This window comes from Asparagus officinalis, chromosome 4, assembly GCF_001876935.1.
Source record: "Asparagus officinalis chromosome 4, Aspof.V1, whole genome shotgun sequence".
NCBI lineage: Eukaryota > Viridiplantae > Streptophyta > Magnoliopsida > Asparagales > Asparagaceae > Asparagus > Asparagus officinalis.
Genome location: NC_033797.1, coordinates 106,318,703 through 106,339,042, shown reverse-complemented (window position 1 = coordinate 106,339,042; position 20,340 = coordinate 106,318,703). Strand labels below are relative to the sequence as shown.

Sequence of the window (20,340 nt, the reverse complement as noted above, 5' to 3'; positions counted from 1 at the left end):
ATGTTTCATGTATGACTAGAAAGGTTTTAACCATATCTTTTCCATAATACTCTTATGTAAATCATTAATCTCAATATACCTATGCATGTTTACCCTCTAGAAATTCCATGAAAATTACAATGTTCTCTTCCTTGATCTGCCAAGAATTTTAACTAGTTTGGATCCAATGATGAAAATACGATTGCATAAATATCACAATAGCAACATCATACATTACATTATTTTTCATGAATAACCACAAATTTTAGAAAATACAAGATAATAACAGAAAAAACTCAATATTTTCTAAAAATAAGAAAACTCTCAAAAATTACCTTAAATAAGTCTGCTGGAGAAAGATGATGCCAGAGGAAGAGAATATGACGTTGAGAAGTCGATTATTTGCTGTAAATAGGGAAATTTGAGTTAGATGGTTAAATAAATTAGACTTAGGGTTTTGTAGAGAGGAGATAAAACTAATTTACAGAGGAGATGGGGGACCTGAGGATGAGGTAGTGGAGGAGGATGTGGTGGAATCGAGAGGCAGTTGAGGAGGAGGTGGAGGAACGGATGAGGAGGAGCTAGAGGAGCGGTGGAGGAGGAGGCAGAGGAGCGGTGGAGGAGGATGTGGTGGAATCTAGAAGCGGTTGAGGAGTAGGTGGAGGAGCAGCGAAGGAGGAGACAAGGAGCAGTGGAGGACGAGGTGGAGGAACGGTGGAGGAGGCGGTGGAGGAGCGGTGGAGGAGAGTGCCGGCGAAGATGAGTATCGCCGAAGACTAGAGGCCGCGGTCGGACTTCCAAAATTTTAGGGATATATCGCAAGCTTGGGAGATTTTTTTGGGGTACGACTATTTTAGGGAAAATTTTGGGGGGAATCGCGGGTTGGGGAGAATGGAAAAATATAGGGGGGAGATGAATTTTCATTTTGTAGGATCCATCAAAACTCCCAAACGGTTTTAACCATTTGGTATAAAACATCCCAAATGGTTAAAACCGTTTGGGTGTTTCGTATGGGTTTTTCTAAACTCCTAAACGGTTTAAACCATTTAGAATTATTATCCCAAACGGTTTAAACCATTTAGGCTATTTTAATTTATCCTAACGGTTCCAAAACCGTTTGGGCTGTCCTGTTTTGTACTAGTGTGTTTACCAAACATTATGTGTTTTTGGATGCTAGAAATGTCATTTCTACTTCTCATCAATTTTCACTTAATATGAGAATTGTTATTCTCAATCAGTTATCAAGGAATTGGTATTCTCACTTAAGAGAGTATGAAAATAATAATATAAATTCTGAATATACCTTTCTTAAAGATATTCTCACTTAATTCTCGAATCGCACCCAAAGGTGAAAATAAGAATAGGCATTCCATTCTCACATCATTTCCATTCCATTCTTACATTAATTCCATTCTCACATGACTTCATTCCCACGTACCAAACAAGACATTACGTATATACATATAAAGCATTTATTGATTAATTTTTTTTTTGTTGGAAGAACTATACACAGTTGAGAATCTCCTCTCGCGCAGCTTCCTTGCTCTATTTTAGCTTCGAGGGAGAAGTGTGCGTCCTCTCAACTCTCATTCGCCTCCTCTTCTTTACTTATGGAAGTAGTAAGCATTAGCGAACGCTCCTTCGCCCATAGCTTGATATCATAACCCTTTATGCCAGGCAGTTTCTACTTAGTCGGTTGAACTCTTGGGTTGATGATCCTGTTCTTATTCTTCGAAATGGCGATGGCGAGATCATTTGGAAACAAAGTACGCCACCAGAAGGCATGGAGCAGCGTCAACACAAATAGCACAGCTACCATCATCGACGACATGAGCGAGAGGCTCACCGCGAGCCCTTTGCTGAAGAAGCAGGGAACGGCTTCTGCGTACTTTATAGACCGTAGCCATAGGAAACGTATATGACCACCAAGCCAAAGAAAACCTGCAACCAAAAGTCAAACCTCAGAAAAAAAACATAAATGTATTACTGCATATATACAGTTAAAAGTACTTACTTGAACCCTCTGAAGAAATTGATCCGAACAACGAGCGAGATATAAAGAAACAAGGCGATAAAGAAAAATGTCCTCGAAACCGCATCAAACTCCCCATAAATTGCCCTCCACGATACACTCGCCGCAGACGGCGTAGCAATGAACATGGAGTAAACAGGATGCAGCTCCTTCGGCAGCACTGTCGGCAGCCTCTGATAAAGCGTCACAAAACACCACCAGTAATGCGCAAAGCCCAATCGCCACAAGAACTTCGCCGGCCCACCCACCGACATTCGCCGCAAGATCGCGCCGACAAAGTTTTTCCGACGACGGATAAAATGTGATGATGGGTTGGCCGACTTTTGAGAGGGCGGCGCTTAGAGAGCCACTGGCCGTAGATCTTGAGCTCGAGGACGAATATCGGCAGGATGAAGACGCACAAGAGAGAGGGGTGGGGGTGAGAGCGGCTAAGGAATATCTTGGGGGCACCAAGGGTGAGGAACATGCAAGCGATCCAGGGGGCGAAGAAGAAGTTGACGCGGACAGGATGGGAGTACTCGCGGCGGACAGCCTCGAAGTAGAAGAGGGATTTGAGGGCGTAGGTGATGGAGACGGAGAGGAGGAGGGGGAGGGCCAGGAGCCAGATGACCAGGTTTATGTCGGGGGTTATGTGGAGGAAAGAGGTGGCGGGGGAGGAGGAGAGAGATCTCCAGAGGACGGCTTGGCTGCCCGAGAGAGATCCCAAAGGAGTTGATGGGGAAGCGGAGGAGGAACGGCCACTGCTCGTCTTTTGGGAGGAGGATGTCTTCCGTATCCTGCATGCATCACAAGCACACTGACCCCGTCAATGAGCGTTTTTTTTCTTTTTTCTTGTTTGCCAAAAACTAGGCCAAAATATGATCAGATTTGTTTTTAGTTTGTGGACCAAGGGGAAGGTGCTCCCCAACCATAACTTCTCGATAAAACTGTTTTCAAGATCAAAGCCCTTCATGTTCTGCTTTGAAGGTTCAAAATAGTACTTACTTATATTTATATATTACCATAAGAAATAAGAATAATCACTTTGATAAAATCTCGAACAACTTAATGTTAGATCCATGAGCTTATTCCCCAAACCCTACTGATTTAACAATACTAAACTTTGATAGAGGAAAGCTTTCAATCAAATATTGAAGAAAACAGATAAATATAGTATCAACTACATAATATGCACGCAAGATAGAGGCAGGACTTATTTTGATACTAACGAGTACCGCTTTCCCTTTTTTTGGGGGGAATTCACCACTACCGTTTATTACTTTATAAATAATTTGATTTATGAGGTTAAAAGAGTGGTTTTCCTAAAATACGAACCTTAGGTTCCAAATTAAAGTTGAACTAATAAAGTTGCTAAATCGAAAACCAAGTAAGATCTATTAATATCATTTACATCGATCAGCTAAACTAGTATTATTTAGGGCTCATTTGGTTTGATAGGAATACCGAAAGCAGGAATAGATCAAAGAAGTGGCTTTTAAATTTATCAAGTAGGAAGTAGTAAAAGTATACATTTTGATTTGTTTTATATATTTTTTAAAATAGTGGAAATCTCTTCGTTTTTTAGATAGCAATGAAAAGTTGTTAGGAAGTAACTAATAAAGAAAATATTAATAATTTTTTTTATATATTTTCTAATTAATACATATATATTTCACCTACTTTTGTGCTATTTTCGAGCCTTGAGGTGTGGAAAAACATTTAGGAAGTAAGAATGACACTAGTTTAGCTACTTCACAATTACTTTTCCCTGCAAACAAAATAGACCCTTAGAAACTAAATTCCGACAATTTTTACTCAAAATATAACTATAACTGAAGTCCGATATTCCCGACTAGAATCAATAAGTGCCATGCATGCAAATATAAGCTTAAATTACCCAACGCATATGCATGGATAACCCCCACAAAGAGTGGATATATCAATGGCTCATGTAATTTACCCTGACTTGGTCAAGCTCCGGTCCTCTCAACGCCGCAAAATACCTTCCGGCTGCCGGAACATTCTTATCTCCCATCCCTCCTCCTCCTCCTCCTCCTCCCTGACTATGACCTCCACTCTCCCCATTCCCATTATTCTCACTATTCTTCCTCCTTTCCTCCTCATCATAGTTACTCCCATTATTATCCTTCCACGCCGGCATCATCGACATCTGCTTCACCAACGTCGACTTAGTCCTAAACATACTAAAATCCCCTTTCCTCTCTCCCTGTGCTTCTTGATCTCTCCCCCCTCCTGCTCCTACTCTCAAATCCCTACTCTAGCTCTTCCCGCTCGAGGTAGCACGATTCCTCTCTTTCTGCTGCTTTCGCGCTTCTAGAGACCCTGTCGGTTGATTGCGTCCACTGGGGCCCGATCGCCGCTTGTCGCGCTGGCCGAGTGGGAGGGGCCGCGGGTGGTGTCGTCCGTGGCATGCTGGATGTCGATGATGCGGTGAGGTGGTGGTGAGGTGTTGCCATTCTCCATGGTTTATGATCTAGGAGAGGTCTCTAGAATTTGAGGGGAGCTGGTTTTATAGGAGAAATGTCTACAAGAGGGGTTGGAAAGTTTTTTTTGTTTGTTTTTTCAGTTTCACGTGTGCATGGAGAGGAGATGAGACCCACCAAAAGAAAGAACGAAAGAAAAGAGTTATTTGTTTCTTTTTCTTTCTTCTTTCTTTGTTGGTTGGGGGATTGGGAGAGAGGGATCACGGGGGTAAAGAACTGGGGATTTTATTTGTGGCTTAATTAATTTGAAGGGAGCGAGGTTTTGATTTGATGAGTTGTTTGAGAGGAAATTAAAGAGAGGGGGGAAAAGAACGGTCGTGATTTTGTGTGTAGGTTTATTCACGGGGGATGAATTTAATCCTTCAGGAGTCTGTTTTTTCCCCTCTCTTTTCCCTTCCTTGAATGGCAATGCAAGCAGGCTGTGAGGTTATTTTTGGGCCATTTCTTTTAATTGTGCTTTTAGGATGTGGATCTTTAGCTGGCTCACAGGCTAGACTGTTTATTTCTGGTCATTGTTATTTGCTGGCGGAAAAAAAAACCCAACATTCACAGTAGAAAAAGGAAAAAAAAAAGTATACACAAATGGATGTCTTCAATTTAGTCATTCAGATAGTCAACGCACTTGAGGTTCAAAGTTAATATGTGTGTGAAATTAGAATTCTACAACTTAGACTATAGTTTTTATAAATGAAGTTTCACATTTTTGATGAAGTTATCATACATGACGAATGCATGTATACACATAACCATTGCATATTAGTTGTACAATTATATATATTGCTCCGTAAGAATAAAGATACATCATAATTTATTGTGTATGCCTACATTCTATAACTAATTGATTAAGGGATGTGTAACTGATAAATATACGTAATTGTGATGCTTCGTTTTCTAATATTATGTTAAAACTACAACAAAAGTTGTAAATTATTACACATTTTTTTTCTCTGTGCGACACAATTTTGTATTATACAAATAGAGCGCGACACATACCAGAAGTATAGGTAGAGCATATGTGGAGAGCATTTTTCTGCACATATGAGAATGTATCGCAAAACTTGTGACAATACATGTGTTATAAAACTCATAACACAACTATGTGTCGCAAAACCCACGACACATTTAGTGTCTAGAATGGTTACACGTACACGTGCCACAAAATTCGTGACACATGAATGTGCTAAAAGTAGTGACACATAGCTATGTCTAGACCATAAAAATATAAAGAATATCACCATTCAACATTATGATTTCCCAAAAGATTACTCATTGTAAGATTACTTTCACCAAGCACACTTAACCATAAAATTGTTTGACTTATACCGTATCATATGTCTAATGATCAGTATAATTAAAATATTAAGACTTATTATTTAAGTGCATTAATAGATCCTCACACAATCACTATGGGACTATTAGTCTTTTTCATTTTTTTATTTTATATCTAATGACACAAATATGTGTCATTATTTGCCACACTTTTTATTGGTATCATTGTTGTTTAATCTTTTATAAATAAAATGATACTTTTATATATGTTATGAAATAGGTACGGACATATACAATTTTTGTTGTAGTGTAGGTTAACTTGTTATATAAAGGCTGTAATGTTTTTTTTTCACAATATATATACTAGCTATACTATTAACACCTTTGATATACAAATTGAGATGGGAAATCTAGATTTTACTACCCACTCTTCCCCGACCCCTCTCCCCCCTCCCCATATTTCCCCCTTTCCTCCTCTAGATATAGAACATGATAAATTCAACATGTGATACGTAGATGTTAGCATATATGCTCGTGTGAGATATCGAACGAGATAAATTCAACATGTGATACACAGATGTTAGCATATATGCTTGTGTGTATGTGTGTTTGTGTTTGTAAATGGGTATGAGGTGGCAGATCATCTCCCAAAATGAGTTATCAAGATGCGCATATGTGATGAGGCTTATCTTAATTGTCACATCAAAATGTGCAAAATGTGTGGACTTCACATCTTCTCCGTCTATTTTGTCCGGTGATCAACTGTTCAATCTCCGGTGGCTTCCAAACCTGTGGATTGTTGAGCTCTATTTGCGGATATTCACTCTAAGGTGACTTTGCTATAGAAAAAGACGATGTACTGGAGGTTTGATATCTCAGAATCATATGATTTGTTGGTTCCGACGAGGTCGGAGGCTATATTCGATCATGGGCCAGAACGAGGTCCGCTCTACAGAGGCATCTAGAATTTGGCTTGTAGTTACCTCTGCATCCTTTTTCGCCCTCACTAGGTACTGTTAGGAGAGGGGGGGGGGGTGATTAGGGTCTTATGCTAATCTAATCCGATTTTATGCCAATTAAAACTAATTAACAAGTTATCCTAGCAAGTATGAAATACAATATGATATGTGAACTAGGATAAGCAATATGCACAATGAAATATATCCTAGCAAAGAGATATACTATGAGATATATATGCAACGATATGAAACTAACACAAGGGTAAGCAAAATGAAACAAGATAGTGGATGATATAAAATAATGAGACAAAGGCGAAATGAGTAATGAGCACAAATAAGAATAAATGCCAAAGCACACTCAAACATAATCAAATGATCACGGAGTTCGGACCTTCCGTCCTACGTCTCCGCTCCCCACTCCTGGGGAGAAATCCACTATCACGACCGGGTTTTCTACGTTCACCCGAATAACGTTTACACCACACAATATGGTTTTCTAGTTTACCGAAAACTCTACAACTAACACACTCTTGTAATCCCACTCTACACCCTCTCAAGTGTTGAACTATACGTGTCTCCCTCAAGTGCTCGGTTACAACCTCTCCCTAGATTCGTTAACCGACGCCACTCCTCTTGGGACGATCCCCGACTCTCGCCACACACTTCTCTCGGTGTACAAGTGTATTACAAAGTGATCTCACAATAAGCACAATATAAATCAAATGATTGTTCTCTAAACAAGGTGAGAACTCAATTAAGCACAATTCTTAGTCACAAACCCATAACCCCAAATTATACTATGAATGTAAATACAATAAGCTCAAAAGGTTGTGTGTGAACAAAGAGATATAAATCAAAGCTAAACTCAATGTAGTTCTAGCTTAATAACAATGCTAATCAAATATATAAAAGAGCTAGAAATAGAGTTTAGAAAACTTCTCAATAGATCAAGAGTTGGAGGGAGAATAATTAGAAGCTCAAACTTCAATAGATGATCTCCTCAAGCTCTTGTGGAATTGATTCACAAAACCAAAACACTCAAATGCTTAAAAGCTTATAAACACACTTAAACCAAACATAAACCCTTGTTAAGACTTTCTTAAACTTGTTTTAAAACTCTCTCAATAGTTCATAGAGAGCTGAAGGCAATGGGGTATTTATACCCACTCAAAACTTCAGCAAAAATCCTACTAAAAAGACAACAAAGCCCCCAGAAAAACAGCTCAGAAAATAGCTGTTGGAGTCCAACGGTCAAATCGGCGGTCGATCGCAAAGAACAAAAAACAAAAAAAACTATTCTGGAAGGCTGACGGTCGACCGTGAAATTTTCGCGGTCGACCGCGAGACACTTTTGAATCTCACGAAACTCCAGAAACTTTGGTGGTTGACCGTCGCGGTCGACCGCGAGAAAAAAATAAAAAAACTACACTCTGGACTGCGTACGATCAACCTCCATGGTCGACCACACTGTAGCATGGTCGACCGTGGCGGTCGACCGCACTGTAGCAACGTGCACAAGCAATTTTCAGGTTTTTGACAGATTCTAGAAATTTACGTATCTAATTTTGTAAAATCAATTAAAAATAGTAAATCAACTCCAAAAATCATGAAATTTTGAGAGAAGGTTATATACATGTAGATTAACTTGCTATAGAAAGAATTTATGAAAAATCACTTCCCAGTTGAGAGAAATAAATGTTTGAACACAGATAAACAGTTTCTGAAAAACTGCTAAAAACTCGTTTTTGTAAATTCAATTGAAAATAACAAAACAACTCCAAAATTAGTAAAACTTGGGTAAATATTTATATATATGAATATAAACATGTAAACGAAGAAATTTTTTAAATTGCATTTCCTAATTGTGAAAACGCATCAGTTTTGTAAAAACATGCACGAACATGTGCACGAACTTGAGCTAATTAAAAACTTGATTTTTCCAAAAACGAGTTCAAACAACTTGGAAACACTTTAGAATGGATTTGTAGACATTATACGAGATATGAAAATAGTGTGAACAAGTCTTTAATCCATAAACACAATATTTTTCTAAATACAATAGAATATGAAACAAACAAAAGTGTATATGAAGATATATATTGTTTCATATCTACATAACTAAACCAAAACAACTTAACCATATGAAAACAAACATGTATATATATAAATATGTATTTGTTTCATATTTAAACTACCCAAGCTTGATCTTGATCTTCAATAAGCTTGACTTGGTACACTTGCGGATGAAGCTTGAACTTGGATTTTGAACTTGAATTGCATTACTTCAACCACTATATCCCCCATCCTCCATTTGATATGATTGTTATGGTGCAATCCATCCAACCTCCAACTCGTTGTTTGCCTAGAATAAATACGAAAATACAAACACTAGACAAACAACATTAGAAGTAAATTGTTTGTTAAACATCATCAAAACAAGAAGGCCAACAGTTATTCACGGTTCTTGGGGTATCACCGGCACAGATGAAGCTGAACGCCATTGCCATCTTGACGGCGTTCATCATAATCTGCTGCTAGCTAGGGATAAGGCCTTCCCTGCGGGTCTTAGGCCGGTTGGTGGTGGTGAAGGTAAACCAAAATGAGCCCCACTTCCACTTCCAAATGGTGGGTAAGTTTAGTCTCCTCACCGGCCTTCCTGACTCACACAAGGATTGGAAGGAAAAGTTCGCCTGGGTCATGGGGCATGACATAGAGTTGGGCTGCTCTGACTAGCCCAGAATAAGGAGGAAGGTGCTCATAGGAGGCGAGCTGTATCCTGGTAAGAGGGAAGCACTTGGCTTGATCAAGTCGTATGCTAGCTCTTATTGATGGGACCATCTGCTAGACAAGTTGGTTTTGCGAGTTATCGGCATGTCGGTCGAGTCTGCTACTACCCAGGATATAGTGAGGGCTTCGGTCCTTATCATAGGGGGAACAAAAGAGGCGCTGACGCCTACTATTCCTTTGGCTACTTCCGAGGGGGAGTCGTCTGCCAAGATTACAAAGCGTCTTTGTTAGGACATTCCTCCCATGGAGGCTGAGGCGGCTAAGGAGGAGGAGCCCGCCCCCGCCCTCATTCATAGATGAAGGAGGCGGCCGAGAGGGGAAGATGAGGAACATAAGACACATGAGGTGGTTAAGATGATGAAGACGAAGGTCATCCATCTAGATGTTTCTTCACCTGACGGGTCTGCCGAGGCTTCTCAAGGAGGGGGAGTGTAGGCTGTCTAAAAATCACAATAGATAGCTGATTCCCCATCAAACACGGATCATAGAAGTTACAATTTGATGACTTCCAGAAGGCTACAATTTGAAGACTTTCACGTAGATCGATGAAGGTTACAATCTGACGACCTTCACAACAACTGATGAAAGCTCTAATCAACATCCTTCACAACCAACATCGAGAGTTACAATCTGACGACTCTCACATATCAAAGAAAAGATTACAAAACGACGATCTTTGTAACGCTCTGATAGAAAGAGACTACAAATCGACGATCTCTTCAAACCAAGACGTGGAAGTCCTCCCTGCGTACCATCATCAAGACGCAACACTAATTCGACTGCGGACGCAGGTCAAACCTGGCTGCAGACGCACCTCACATTTAGCTCTAAACGCTGCAAACGCAACTCAGATCCAGCTATCAACACAGCTCATGTTCGGCCGCAAACGCAGCCTCCGAAAGCTGCCAACGCAGCTTCCATCCGCTGCCAAACGCAGCTTCCATCCGTTGCCAAACGCAGCTTCCAAACTGCCAAACACAACTTCCAAATTGCTGCAAACGCAGCTCACAAGCAGCTTCTAACGCTGCCAACGCAGTTTCCAAATTGCTGCGTTTGAGCTTCCAGACACTGCGTTTGAACGCAGAATTCATGCCAGAACGCGGATTATGTGTTTGACTCGTTCAAACACGAGCTGAACAGTTTTAAAACCGTTTTCCACGATCTGAGGGGATCACAACTCCATTCAGGAGTGATTTAAGGGGCGGTTACATCCCATTAGCCCCACTTAGGAGCAAATTAAGGAGGTGGTTACACCCCTTAATCCTCTATAAATAACTAAGAAATCAGCTTAGTTCGGATCCTGGACCTGGAGCTCAGATCCTGCTCCTTGGCAGCAAAGAAGAAATCCTTGGCTTGTCTAACCAATTACGGTTAAGATCAATCAACTCGTACAGAGTTTCCAACTTACCACATAAGTCCTCCACAACGTCAAATCGTGAGGAGAAGGTACTGTTCTAGTTAATCAAGACGTGCGGATCGTCAACGGAGAGCAAACTCGACACGAGCATTCGAGGGAGGCACTCCATCGCCACCGTGAAGAACCCAGAATTAAACAAAGGGGAGAATCAAATTCATTCTCCTCTCTTTTATAATCAGAAAATCTAATTGTAATTGAGATTAAAGGAATATAAATCAATTTTCCTTCATTTCTTTTACTGCAAATTTTCCCACAAACAAAATATGGCGACTCCACTGGGGACAAGCTTCTCTGACGAAGAAGTGGTGGCGTAATCCGATGTTCATCTCACTGGAATGACAGTTAAAACTCTCGTCGTAGAGTTCGATCAAGCCAAGTACGAGGAAGCCCTCTCCTCCGGATCCCTTAGCCTCAAGGCTATGCGTAAGATCCACAAAGTCTCCAAAGAGACTAAAGGTCTAACTGCTTCAATTGTAGCCAAATCACCCAAGGAGGCCCTCCCCTTTGATCAAGACTGCTCGAACAACCCCTCCTCTGAAGGAGTGGACTCGGCTTCTGCTAAACTCGTTCAACGAGTTGAAAGTTCTATACCCACGTCTTCACAGCGGGTATTGGGTCATAAAAGGCGTATTGTAGTGACGAGTTCCATCAACGCCAACAACCTCACTGCAAAGGCCTTGAAAAAGGCCAAGAAGAACATCGCTCGACGAAGGAGGAGATCCCTACGACGAGCACATCTCCCTGAATGTCGATCTTCAAGTTAACACGAGCTTCGTGTTTGTGAGCCTAAACGCGACCAGGTGCTCTACGTTTCTGCTTCAGAACGCAAGCCTCGCATCTATGAGCCCAAACATAGGCTATGTGTGAATAAGACTGAATGCAGCCCTCAGTGGTGCATTGTACAGTCAAAACGCAGCCTTCAGGAGTGCGTTCCATTAACTGAACGCAACTCTCAGGCATGCGTTTCAGAACCAAAAAGCAGATCTTGAGACTGCGTTTCACCAGCAAAACCTGATTCTCAGGCATGCGTTCAGGGAAGGAAATCCAATACAAAACCTGGTGTATCTCAGGCAGCGAGACCCCCGAATACTCTGCATAGCGCAACTAGATTGAGGGGCGGATGTAAAAAGTCTATGGATTCAAGGCATCTCAACCAGATCCATGTTCACCAAGAGCCAGTCATGTCCAATCATGGACTGGGGGTTCCAATTCAAACCTCGCGATCAGTGAGTAATTCTCGAGTCTCTACAACAGACTTGAGAGAGTTTATATCGAGAGAAAGACCGATGCAACAATTCATGTGTTCATTCCAATGTGAACGACTGATTCTTACGGTCCTCTCGAAATGTCAATGCTGCTCATATGCGGTCAAACCATTGGTGTTCGACCAATTAACGAACGTTGCCTTGCCCAACCAACGACGACGTTCGCACAAGAAAACGTTGCCTTGCCCAACCAACGACGACGTTCGCACAAGAAGAAGTCTCCAGAGACCAAATATCCTGAGATCACTATCAATGTGATCGGCAGAGGGAAAGCCTCAGGTCCTAGTTCCGATAACTCTGAGACAAGTCGTTCACCGACCGTTAGAGAAATCGCTAACGAGTTTGAAGGAGTCTACCAACGCACTCGGACACGAACAGGAGCTATTCTCCCTGTCAACTATCAGAGGCTAGGTAGAGGAACCAATTCCGATGATGTACACTCAGCCATTGTAGAGTCCCAATCATCAAGCTCTTTTGTTGAACAGGAGAGCTCCGCTTATATGATGGGAAACCATGAAGATCTCGTGAAGAGACTTGATGAGCAGGAGGCCATGCTCAAATCTCAGCAGGAGGCCATCAATGAACTTATGGCCCTGTTGACTCAACTCGTCGCAGACAAGGCCAAATCTCAGAAGACAGATTCGCCACCTAGGTAAGAATCTTCCCAGAGAGAAAAAGTGTCTTCATCCCGACTTTACACAAGCAAAGGGAAGGGAAAAATAGTTGATGAAATTGCTTCTGACCAAGAAGCCCGCAACCTAGAATCTTCCTCTGATGAAGTAAGAGAGACGGAGAACGAGCAGAATCTCCAGTTTGCCAAAATGGAAGAATTGGAAGCCCGCCTCAATGCCATTGCCAACAGGAGCACACTCTAAGACGAGGGAGTTGCTAGGCCCTATCCGACCGAATGGGATTTTGCCCCTTATCCTCCAAAGTTCGAAGTCCCGACGTTATAAACTTTTGACGGTACGGGATCACCGAACCAACATATCTATCATTTCAAGTCACAGACTAGGAATGTGATATCAAACGATGCAATACTGGTTCGATTGTTCATTGGCACCCTCAAGGGAGTTGGCTTTGAATGGTTCAGAAAACTGCCTACGGGATGTATCCAAAAGTGGGCGGATCTAGAGAGACTCTTCCTATCAAGATTCTTTGAAGATGATACAGAAGTCTTCATTCATACCCTTCTCGCCACTAAGCAGAAGAAGAGGGAGTCTGTCAAAGCTTTCATCAAAAGATTTCGAAACATAGCTCTGCGATGTCCGACAGGTATGACACAGTCTACCCTAGTGGAGACCTGTCGACACAATTTGCAAACCGACCTCCTAGCCCGAATAGAGGTTGTAAAATGTCGTTCCTGGAGACAACTAATCTCTCAAGGTGAATAGGCTCAAAAGTTTATTGTCAGGATCAAAGCTGAAGAACAAAGTAGGAAAGATCCACCTGAGCAATCAGACCAAGCTTAAACTTCTCAGTCAGAAGGAGAAGATACTACGGCCATTGAAGCTAATCCCCTTCAGTAAAATGGTAGGTCTACAATAACTATCACGTTAACAGTTACCTCTGATAGTCAAATTTATTAGCTAATGGTCCACTAGGCGATGTGCCATGTCTACCCTTTTTCCCCTCTGCAATTGTTCAAGACTGGGGGTTGGTTTATTTGTAGTTCATTGGATTATGAGTAATCCATCAAAACTATCACGTTAACAGTTACCTCTGATAGTCCATTTCCTCCAAATTCCCCCATCAATCCTCTTCAATAGGATGGCGGGTCCACCAAAACTATCACATTAATAATTACCTCTGATAGTTCATTTTCTCCAAATTTCCCTACCAATCCTCTTCAATAGGATGGCGGGTTCACCAAAACTATCACGTTAACAATTACCTCTGATAGTTTATTTCCTCTAAATTCCCCCACCAATCCTCTTCAATAGGATGGCGGGTCCATCAAAACTATCACGTTAACAATTACATCTGATAGTTTATTTTCTCCAAATTCCCCCACCAATCCTCTTCAATAGGATGGCGGGTCCACCAAAAATATCACGTTAACAATTATCTCTGATAGTTCATTTTCTCCAAATTCCCCTACCAATCCTCTTTAATAGGATGGTGGGTCCACCAAAACTATCACGTTAATGATCACCTCTGATAGTCTGTTTTCTTCCAAATTCTCCCACCAATCCTCTTCAAGTAGGATGACGGGTCCACAAAAAACTATCACGTTAATGATCACCTCTGATAGTCTATTTTCCTCAAATTCTCCCACCAATCCTCTTCAAGTAGGATGGCGGGTCCACAAAAAACTATCACGTTAATGATCACCTCTGATAGTCCATTTTCCCCAAATTCTCCTGCCAATTCTCTTCAATAGGATGACAGGTCCACAAAACTATCATGTTAACATTTACCTCTAATAGTTCATCAACTTGCTAATCCTCTTCAAGTAAGATGGCAAGTCCATAAAAACTATCACGTTAATATTTACCTCTGATAGTCCATCAACTTGCCAATCCTCTTCAAGTAGGATGGTAAGTCTACAAAAACTATCACGTTAACAGTTACCTTTGATTGTCCATCAACTTGCCAATCTTCTTCAATAGGATGACAGGTCCACAAAACTATCATAGTTACCTCTGATAGTCAAATTAATCAGATAATGGCCTACCAGGTGATGTGCCTCTATTCTGACTTCATGGATAGTGCCCCACTAGGTGATGTGCCTTGTCTATCTCTTTTTATTCCCCTGCTAAGTCTTAATCAAGACTAGGGGTTGGTTACTTGGAATCCACTGGATTAAGAGTAACGAATCTTTCACATCGTCGAGTTAACATTACACTTCTAACGATCATCATCCTCACAGAGTATGAATTCAGTTGGCATCGCTCCTAATTTATCACGTTAACAATATACCTCTGATAATCAACTTATTAATCCTCTTTAATAGGATGATAGGTCCTTAAAATTGCTCAAATCGCAATCTTCCCTAGAAAGACACTAAGTCTTCAAAATCTTAGTATCAAAATTCATCGCTTCTGATGATGAACTCACTTAGCAATTCTCCCCAGCGAGACGCTAGTCCCCAAAATCTTGTTCAAATCACGAGTACACAAATCCTGTCACGTTAACACTAAACCTTTGATAAAATCAACTTATTAATCCTCTTCAATAGGATGATAAGTCCACAAAGTTTCTCCAATCGCAACACAAATCCTGTCACGTTAATATCACACCTCTGACAATCAACTTATCAATCCTCTTCAATAGGATGATAAGTCCACAAAGTTGCTCCGATCGCAACACAAAAATCCTGTCACGTTAACACTAAACCTCTGACAAATTCACTTATCAATCCTCTTTAATAGGATGATAAGTCCACAAAGTTGCTCCAGTCGCAACACAAATCTTGTCACATTAACACTAAACCTCTGACAAATCTCACTTTTCAATCCTCGTCAATAGGATGATAAGTCCACAAAGTTGCTCTCATCGCAACATAAATTTCCATCATGTTATTATCACACCTCTGACGAAATCAACTTATCAATCCTATTCAATAGGATGATAAGTCTACAAAGTTGCTCCAATCGTAATACAAATCCTGTCACGTTAACACTAAACCTCTGACAAAACCCACTTATCAATCCTCATCAATAGGAAGATAAGTCCACAAAGTTGTTCCTATCGCAACACAATCTTGTCACGTTAACATCATACCTCTGACAAAACCCACTTATCAATCCTCGTCAATAGGATGATAAGTCTACAAAGTTGCTCCAATCGCAACACAAATCATGTCACGTTAACACTAAACCTCTGACAAAACCCACTTATCAATCCTCGTCAATAGGATGATAAGTCCACAAATTTGCTCTCATCGCAACATAAATTTTTGTCATGTTAATATCACACCTCTGATAAAATCAACTTATCAATCCTCTTCAATATGATGATAAGTCCTCAAAGTTGCTCCGATCGTAACAAATTTCCGTCATGTTAACACCAAACCTCTGACAATCCACTTATCAATCATTTTCAATAGGATGATAAGTCCATAAAGTTGCTCCGATCGCAACATTCTCTTCTCACGTTAATATCAAACACCTCTGACAAAATCAACTTATCAACTCTCGTCAATAGAGCGATAGGTCCTCAAAGTTGCTCCGATCGTAACACTTTCCACTTATCAACTCTCATCAACAGAGCGATAGGTCCTCAAAGTTGCTCCGATCGCAACACTTTGCACTTATCGACTCTCGTCAACAGAGCAATAGGTCCATAAAAATACTGTTAGGTTAACATCACACCTCTAACAGTCAAACCCCCCAATGAACTTGTTAATCCTTTTTCAACAAGAATTACAATTTATCATTATAAAATCCCCAGTGGATTAAATATTTTCTGGAATTATCCTAGTGATAATAAAGAAAATTTCTGAATTTCACTCTAAGTGAAAGTTCACTCCAAGTTAATACTACACTTCTGGCGCTTCCAACATTCTTTCAGTGTTTCAAGTAATACAGGAAGAAACAGTGACAAAGTCAACGTATTCAACATCGTAGCACCAAAAATCCATGTCTTTCACGCATGAGAAACTTTATCCCAAATCCTAAGTAGGGATAAGCCAACACCTAATGCGCGTTGCCGGTTAGTCTTTTTCCGTAAAAATGACAAAGTCTATGTATTCAAAATCATAGCATCAAGTCTAAGAGGGTTCATTCTCTTAGCACAACGTTACATGTGGAACGGACTTAGACAATCCACATGCTAGCCCGACTCAAACGGTAGTCGGTAAAGGCTTATCAAATCCGTTGATGGCTGAGGGTTTGCCAAAAATCCTATGCACGTTTGCAGGCCCATCAGCTTAATGGATGTGAGCCGAGACTTAAAACAGATGAGCCAAAGACAAGTCTCAAAGACTTAGTCAAAAATACACGGAAACCACTTCCATGTCTTAAGTCAAAACGTTGAGGTCAGACCCGCGATGCAAAAACCGAACGCCGAGGTCACACCCGTGTTCCAAATTCAACATGCAATCGAACCCTCAGAAGAATCCAACCCAGAAGAATCGAATCCCCAACTCAGTTGAGTTTACTCGCTTTTATAGGGGATTAAGGGGGTGTAACTGCCCTCTAAATCCGCTCCTAAGTGGGCGTGATTTCCTCAGATCGTAGGGAAAACGGTTCTGAAACCGTTCGACTCATATTTGAATGAGTCAAACGCCCAACTTGGCGTTCAGGACCCTAACCTCGCGTCTTAGGATTGAGACGCGAGGTTGGGTGTTGACTGAACATCCAGAACGCGAGGGTCGCTCATGTTTCGCTTGCTGTAATGCGGGCCCGACTCAAGCGTTTTGATGTAGTAACGCGGGATCGACCCTGGCGTTTTGATGTTGTAACGCGGGTTCGACCCCCGCGTTTTAATGTTGTAACGCGGGTTCGACCCTGGCGTTTTGATGTTGTAACGCGGGTTCGACCCCCGCGTTTTGATGTTGTAACGCGGGTTCGACCCTGGCATTTTGATGTTGTAACGTGGGTTCGACCCTCGCGTTTTGATGTTGTAACGCGGGATCAACTCCAGCGTTTTGATGTTGACACACGGGGAGGACCTCCGCGTCTTGTCTTGAAGAGATTATCACAAAGTAATCTCTTTTGTCCTAGCGTTGCAAAGATCATTGTCTTGTAATCTTCGTCTTGGCTCCTTGAGAATATGAGAGTCGTCAGATTGTAACTCCCGATGTTTATTGTGAATGTTGTTGAACTAGAGCTCTCATCGGTTGTCGTGAAGGTCGTCAGATTGTAACCTTTAGCGATCTACGTGAAAGTCTTCAAATTGTAGCCTTCTGGAAGTCATCAGATTGTAACTTCCATCATCAGTGTTTGATGGAGGATAAGCTATCTATTATGATTTTTAGACAGCCTACAGAACCCCCTCCAAAGTTTTCAAAAGTTCGCGGTTGACTGGGATGAATTTTCGGAATACTTTGGATCTCACTCTGATCCGGGAGCTGTTGATTCCTTATCACAAAAAAGTTGTTCTCTGCACTCGCTTTGAAGGGAGCTTGGTTGAAGGGATTTTCCACGCAGGACTCGTGTGAAGGTATGCGCCATAATCCTGCTTCTGGAATGTGGGGGTGGACCCTGCATTTTGAATTTGAGACGCGGGTGTGACCTCGGCGTCATGATTTTTGCAACGCGGGTCTGACCTTGGTGTTTTTAAAGTTGGAACCCGGGTGTGACCTCGGCGTCATGATTTTTGTAACGCGGGTCTGACCTTGGTGTTTAAACTTAAGACATGGAAGTGGCTTCCGTGTATTTTTGACTAAGTCTTTGAGACTTGTCTTTGGCGCGTCTGTTTTAAGTCTTAACTCACATCCATTAAGCTGATGGGCCTGCAAATGTGCGTAGGATTTTTGGCAAACCCTCAGCCATCAACGGATTTGATAAGCCTTTACCGACTACCGTTTGAGTCGGGCTAGCATGTGGATTGTCTAAGTCCGTTCCACATGTAATGTTATGCTAAGAGAATGAACTCTCTTAGTCTTGATGCTATGATTTTGAATACATAGACTTTGTCATTTTGACGGGAAAAGACTAACCGGTAATGCGTGTTAGACGTAGGCTTATCTCTAATTAGGGATCGTGATAAAGTCCCCCATGTGTGTGAGGCATGGATATTGATGTCCTTTTCACGGTAAAAGACTAACCGGCAACGTGTGTTAGACATTGACTTATCCCTACTTAGGATTCAGGATAAAATTCCCCATGCGTGTAAGGCATGGATTTTGGCATTATTAATAACGACCTGCTACGATATTGAATACGTAGGCTTTGCTATTATTACGGGAATATACTACCCGGCAGCATGTGTTAGATACAGACTTATCTCTAATTAGGGATCGAGATAGACTCCCCCAGGCATGAATCCTGTGGATTTTGATGTCCTTTTCACGGTAAAAGACTAACCGGCAACGTGTGTTAGACATTGACTTATCCCTACTTAGGATTCAGGATAAAATTCCCCATGCGTGTAAGGCATGGATTTTGGTGCTACGATATTGAATACGTAGGCTTTTGCTATTATTACGGGAATAGGCTACCCGGCAACATGTGTTAGACATTGACTTATCCTTACTTAGGATTCAGGATAAAATTCCCCATGCGTGTAAGGCATGGATTTTGGCGTTATTAATAACGACCTACTACGATATTGAATACGTAGGCTTTGCTATTATTACGGGAATAGGCTACCCGGCAACATGTGTTAGACATTGACTTATCCTTACTTAGGATTCAGGATAAAATTCCCCATGCGTGTAAGGCATGGATTTTGGCGTTATTAATAACGACCTACTACGATATTGAATACGTAGGCTTTGCTATTATTACGGGAATAGGCTACCCGGCAACATGTGTTAGACATTGACTTATCCTTACTTAGGATTCAGGATAAAATTCCCCATGCGTGTAAGGCATGGATTTTGGCGTTATTAATAACGACCTACTACGATATTGAATACGTAGGCTTTGCTATTATTACGGGAATAGGCTACCCGGCAGCATGTGTTAGATGCAGACTTATCTCTAATTAGGGATCGAGATAAAGTCCCCCATGCGTGAAGGCATGGATTTTTGGTGTCGTTTCTTCCTGTGTGGCTTGAAACACTGAAAGAAAGTTGGAAGTGCCAGAAGTATAGTATTAACTTTGGCATGAATTTTCACTTAAAGTAAAATTCAAAAATTTGCTTTATTATCACTAGGATAATTCTAGAAAATCTTTAATCCGCTGGGGATTTCATAATGAAAACTTGCTATTCTTATTGAAAAAGGATTAACAAGTTCATTGGGGGGGGTTTGACTGTTAGAGGTGTGATGTTAACCTAACAATATTTTATGGACCTATCGCTCTATTGAGGAGAGTCGATAAGTGGATTTTTGTCAGAGGTGTAGTGTTAATGTGATAGAATGTGTGTTACGATTGGAGCAACTTTGTAGACTTATCATCCTATTGACGAGGATTGATAAGTGAACTTGTCAGAGGTTTAGTGTTAACGTGACAAATTAGGAGTGATGCAAGTTGAATGCATACTCTGTGGGGATGATGATCATCAGAAGCGTGACAAATTAGGAGTGATGCAAGT

The 20,340-nt window shown here is 41.2% G+C and overlaps 1 protein-coding gene across 1 annotated transcript; it reads right to left on the bottom strand.

The window, feature by feature from the left end:
* On the bottom strand, positions 1,354–4,276 carry LOC109836079 (guard cell S-type anion channel SLAC1). The gene is given in 6 exon segments (XM_020403994.1): positions 1,354–1,874; positions 1,876–1,920; positions 1,994–2,292; positions 2,295–2,700; positions 2,702–2,787; positions 3,951–4,276. Coding segments are annotated over 6 exon segments (1,290 nt in total). The 5' UTR covers positions 4,194–4,276; the 3' UTR covers positions 1,354–1,663.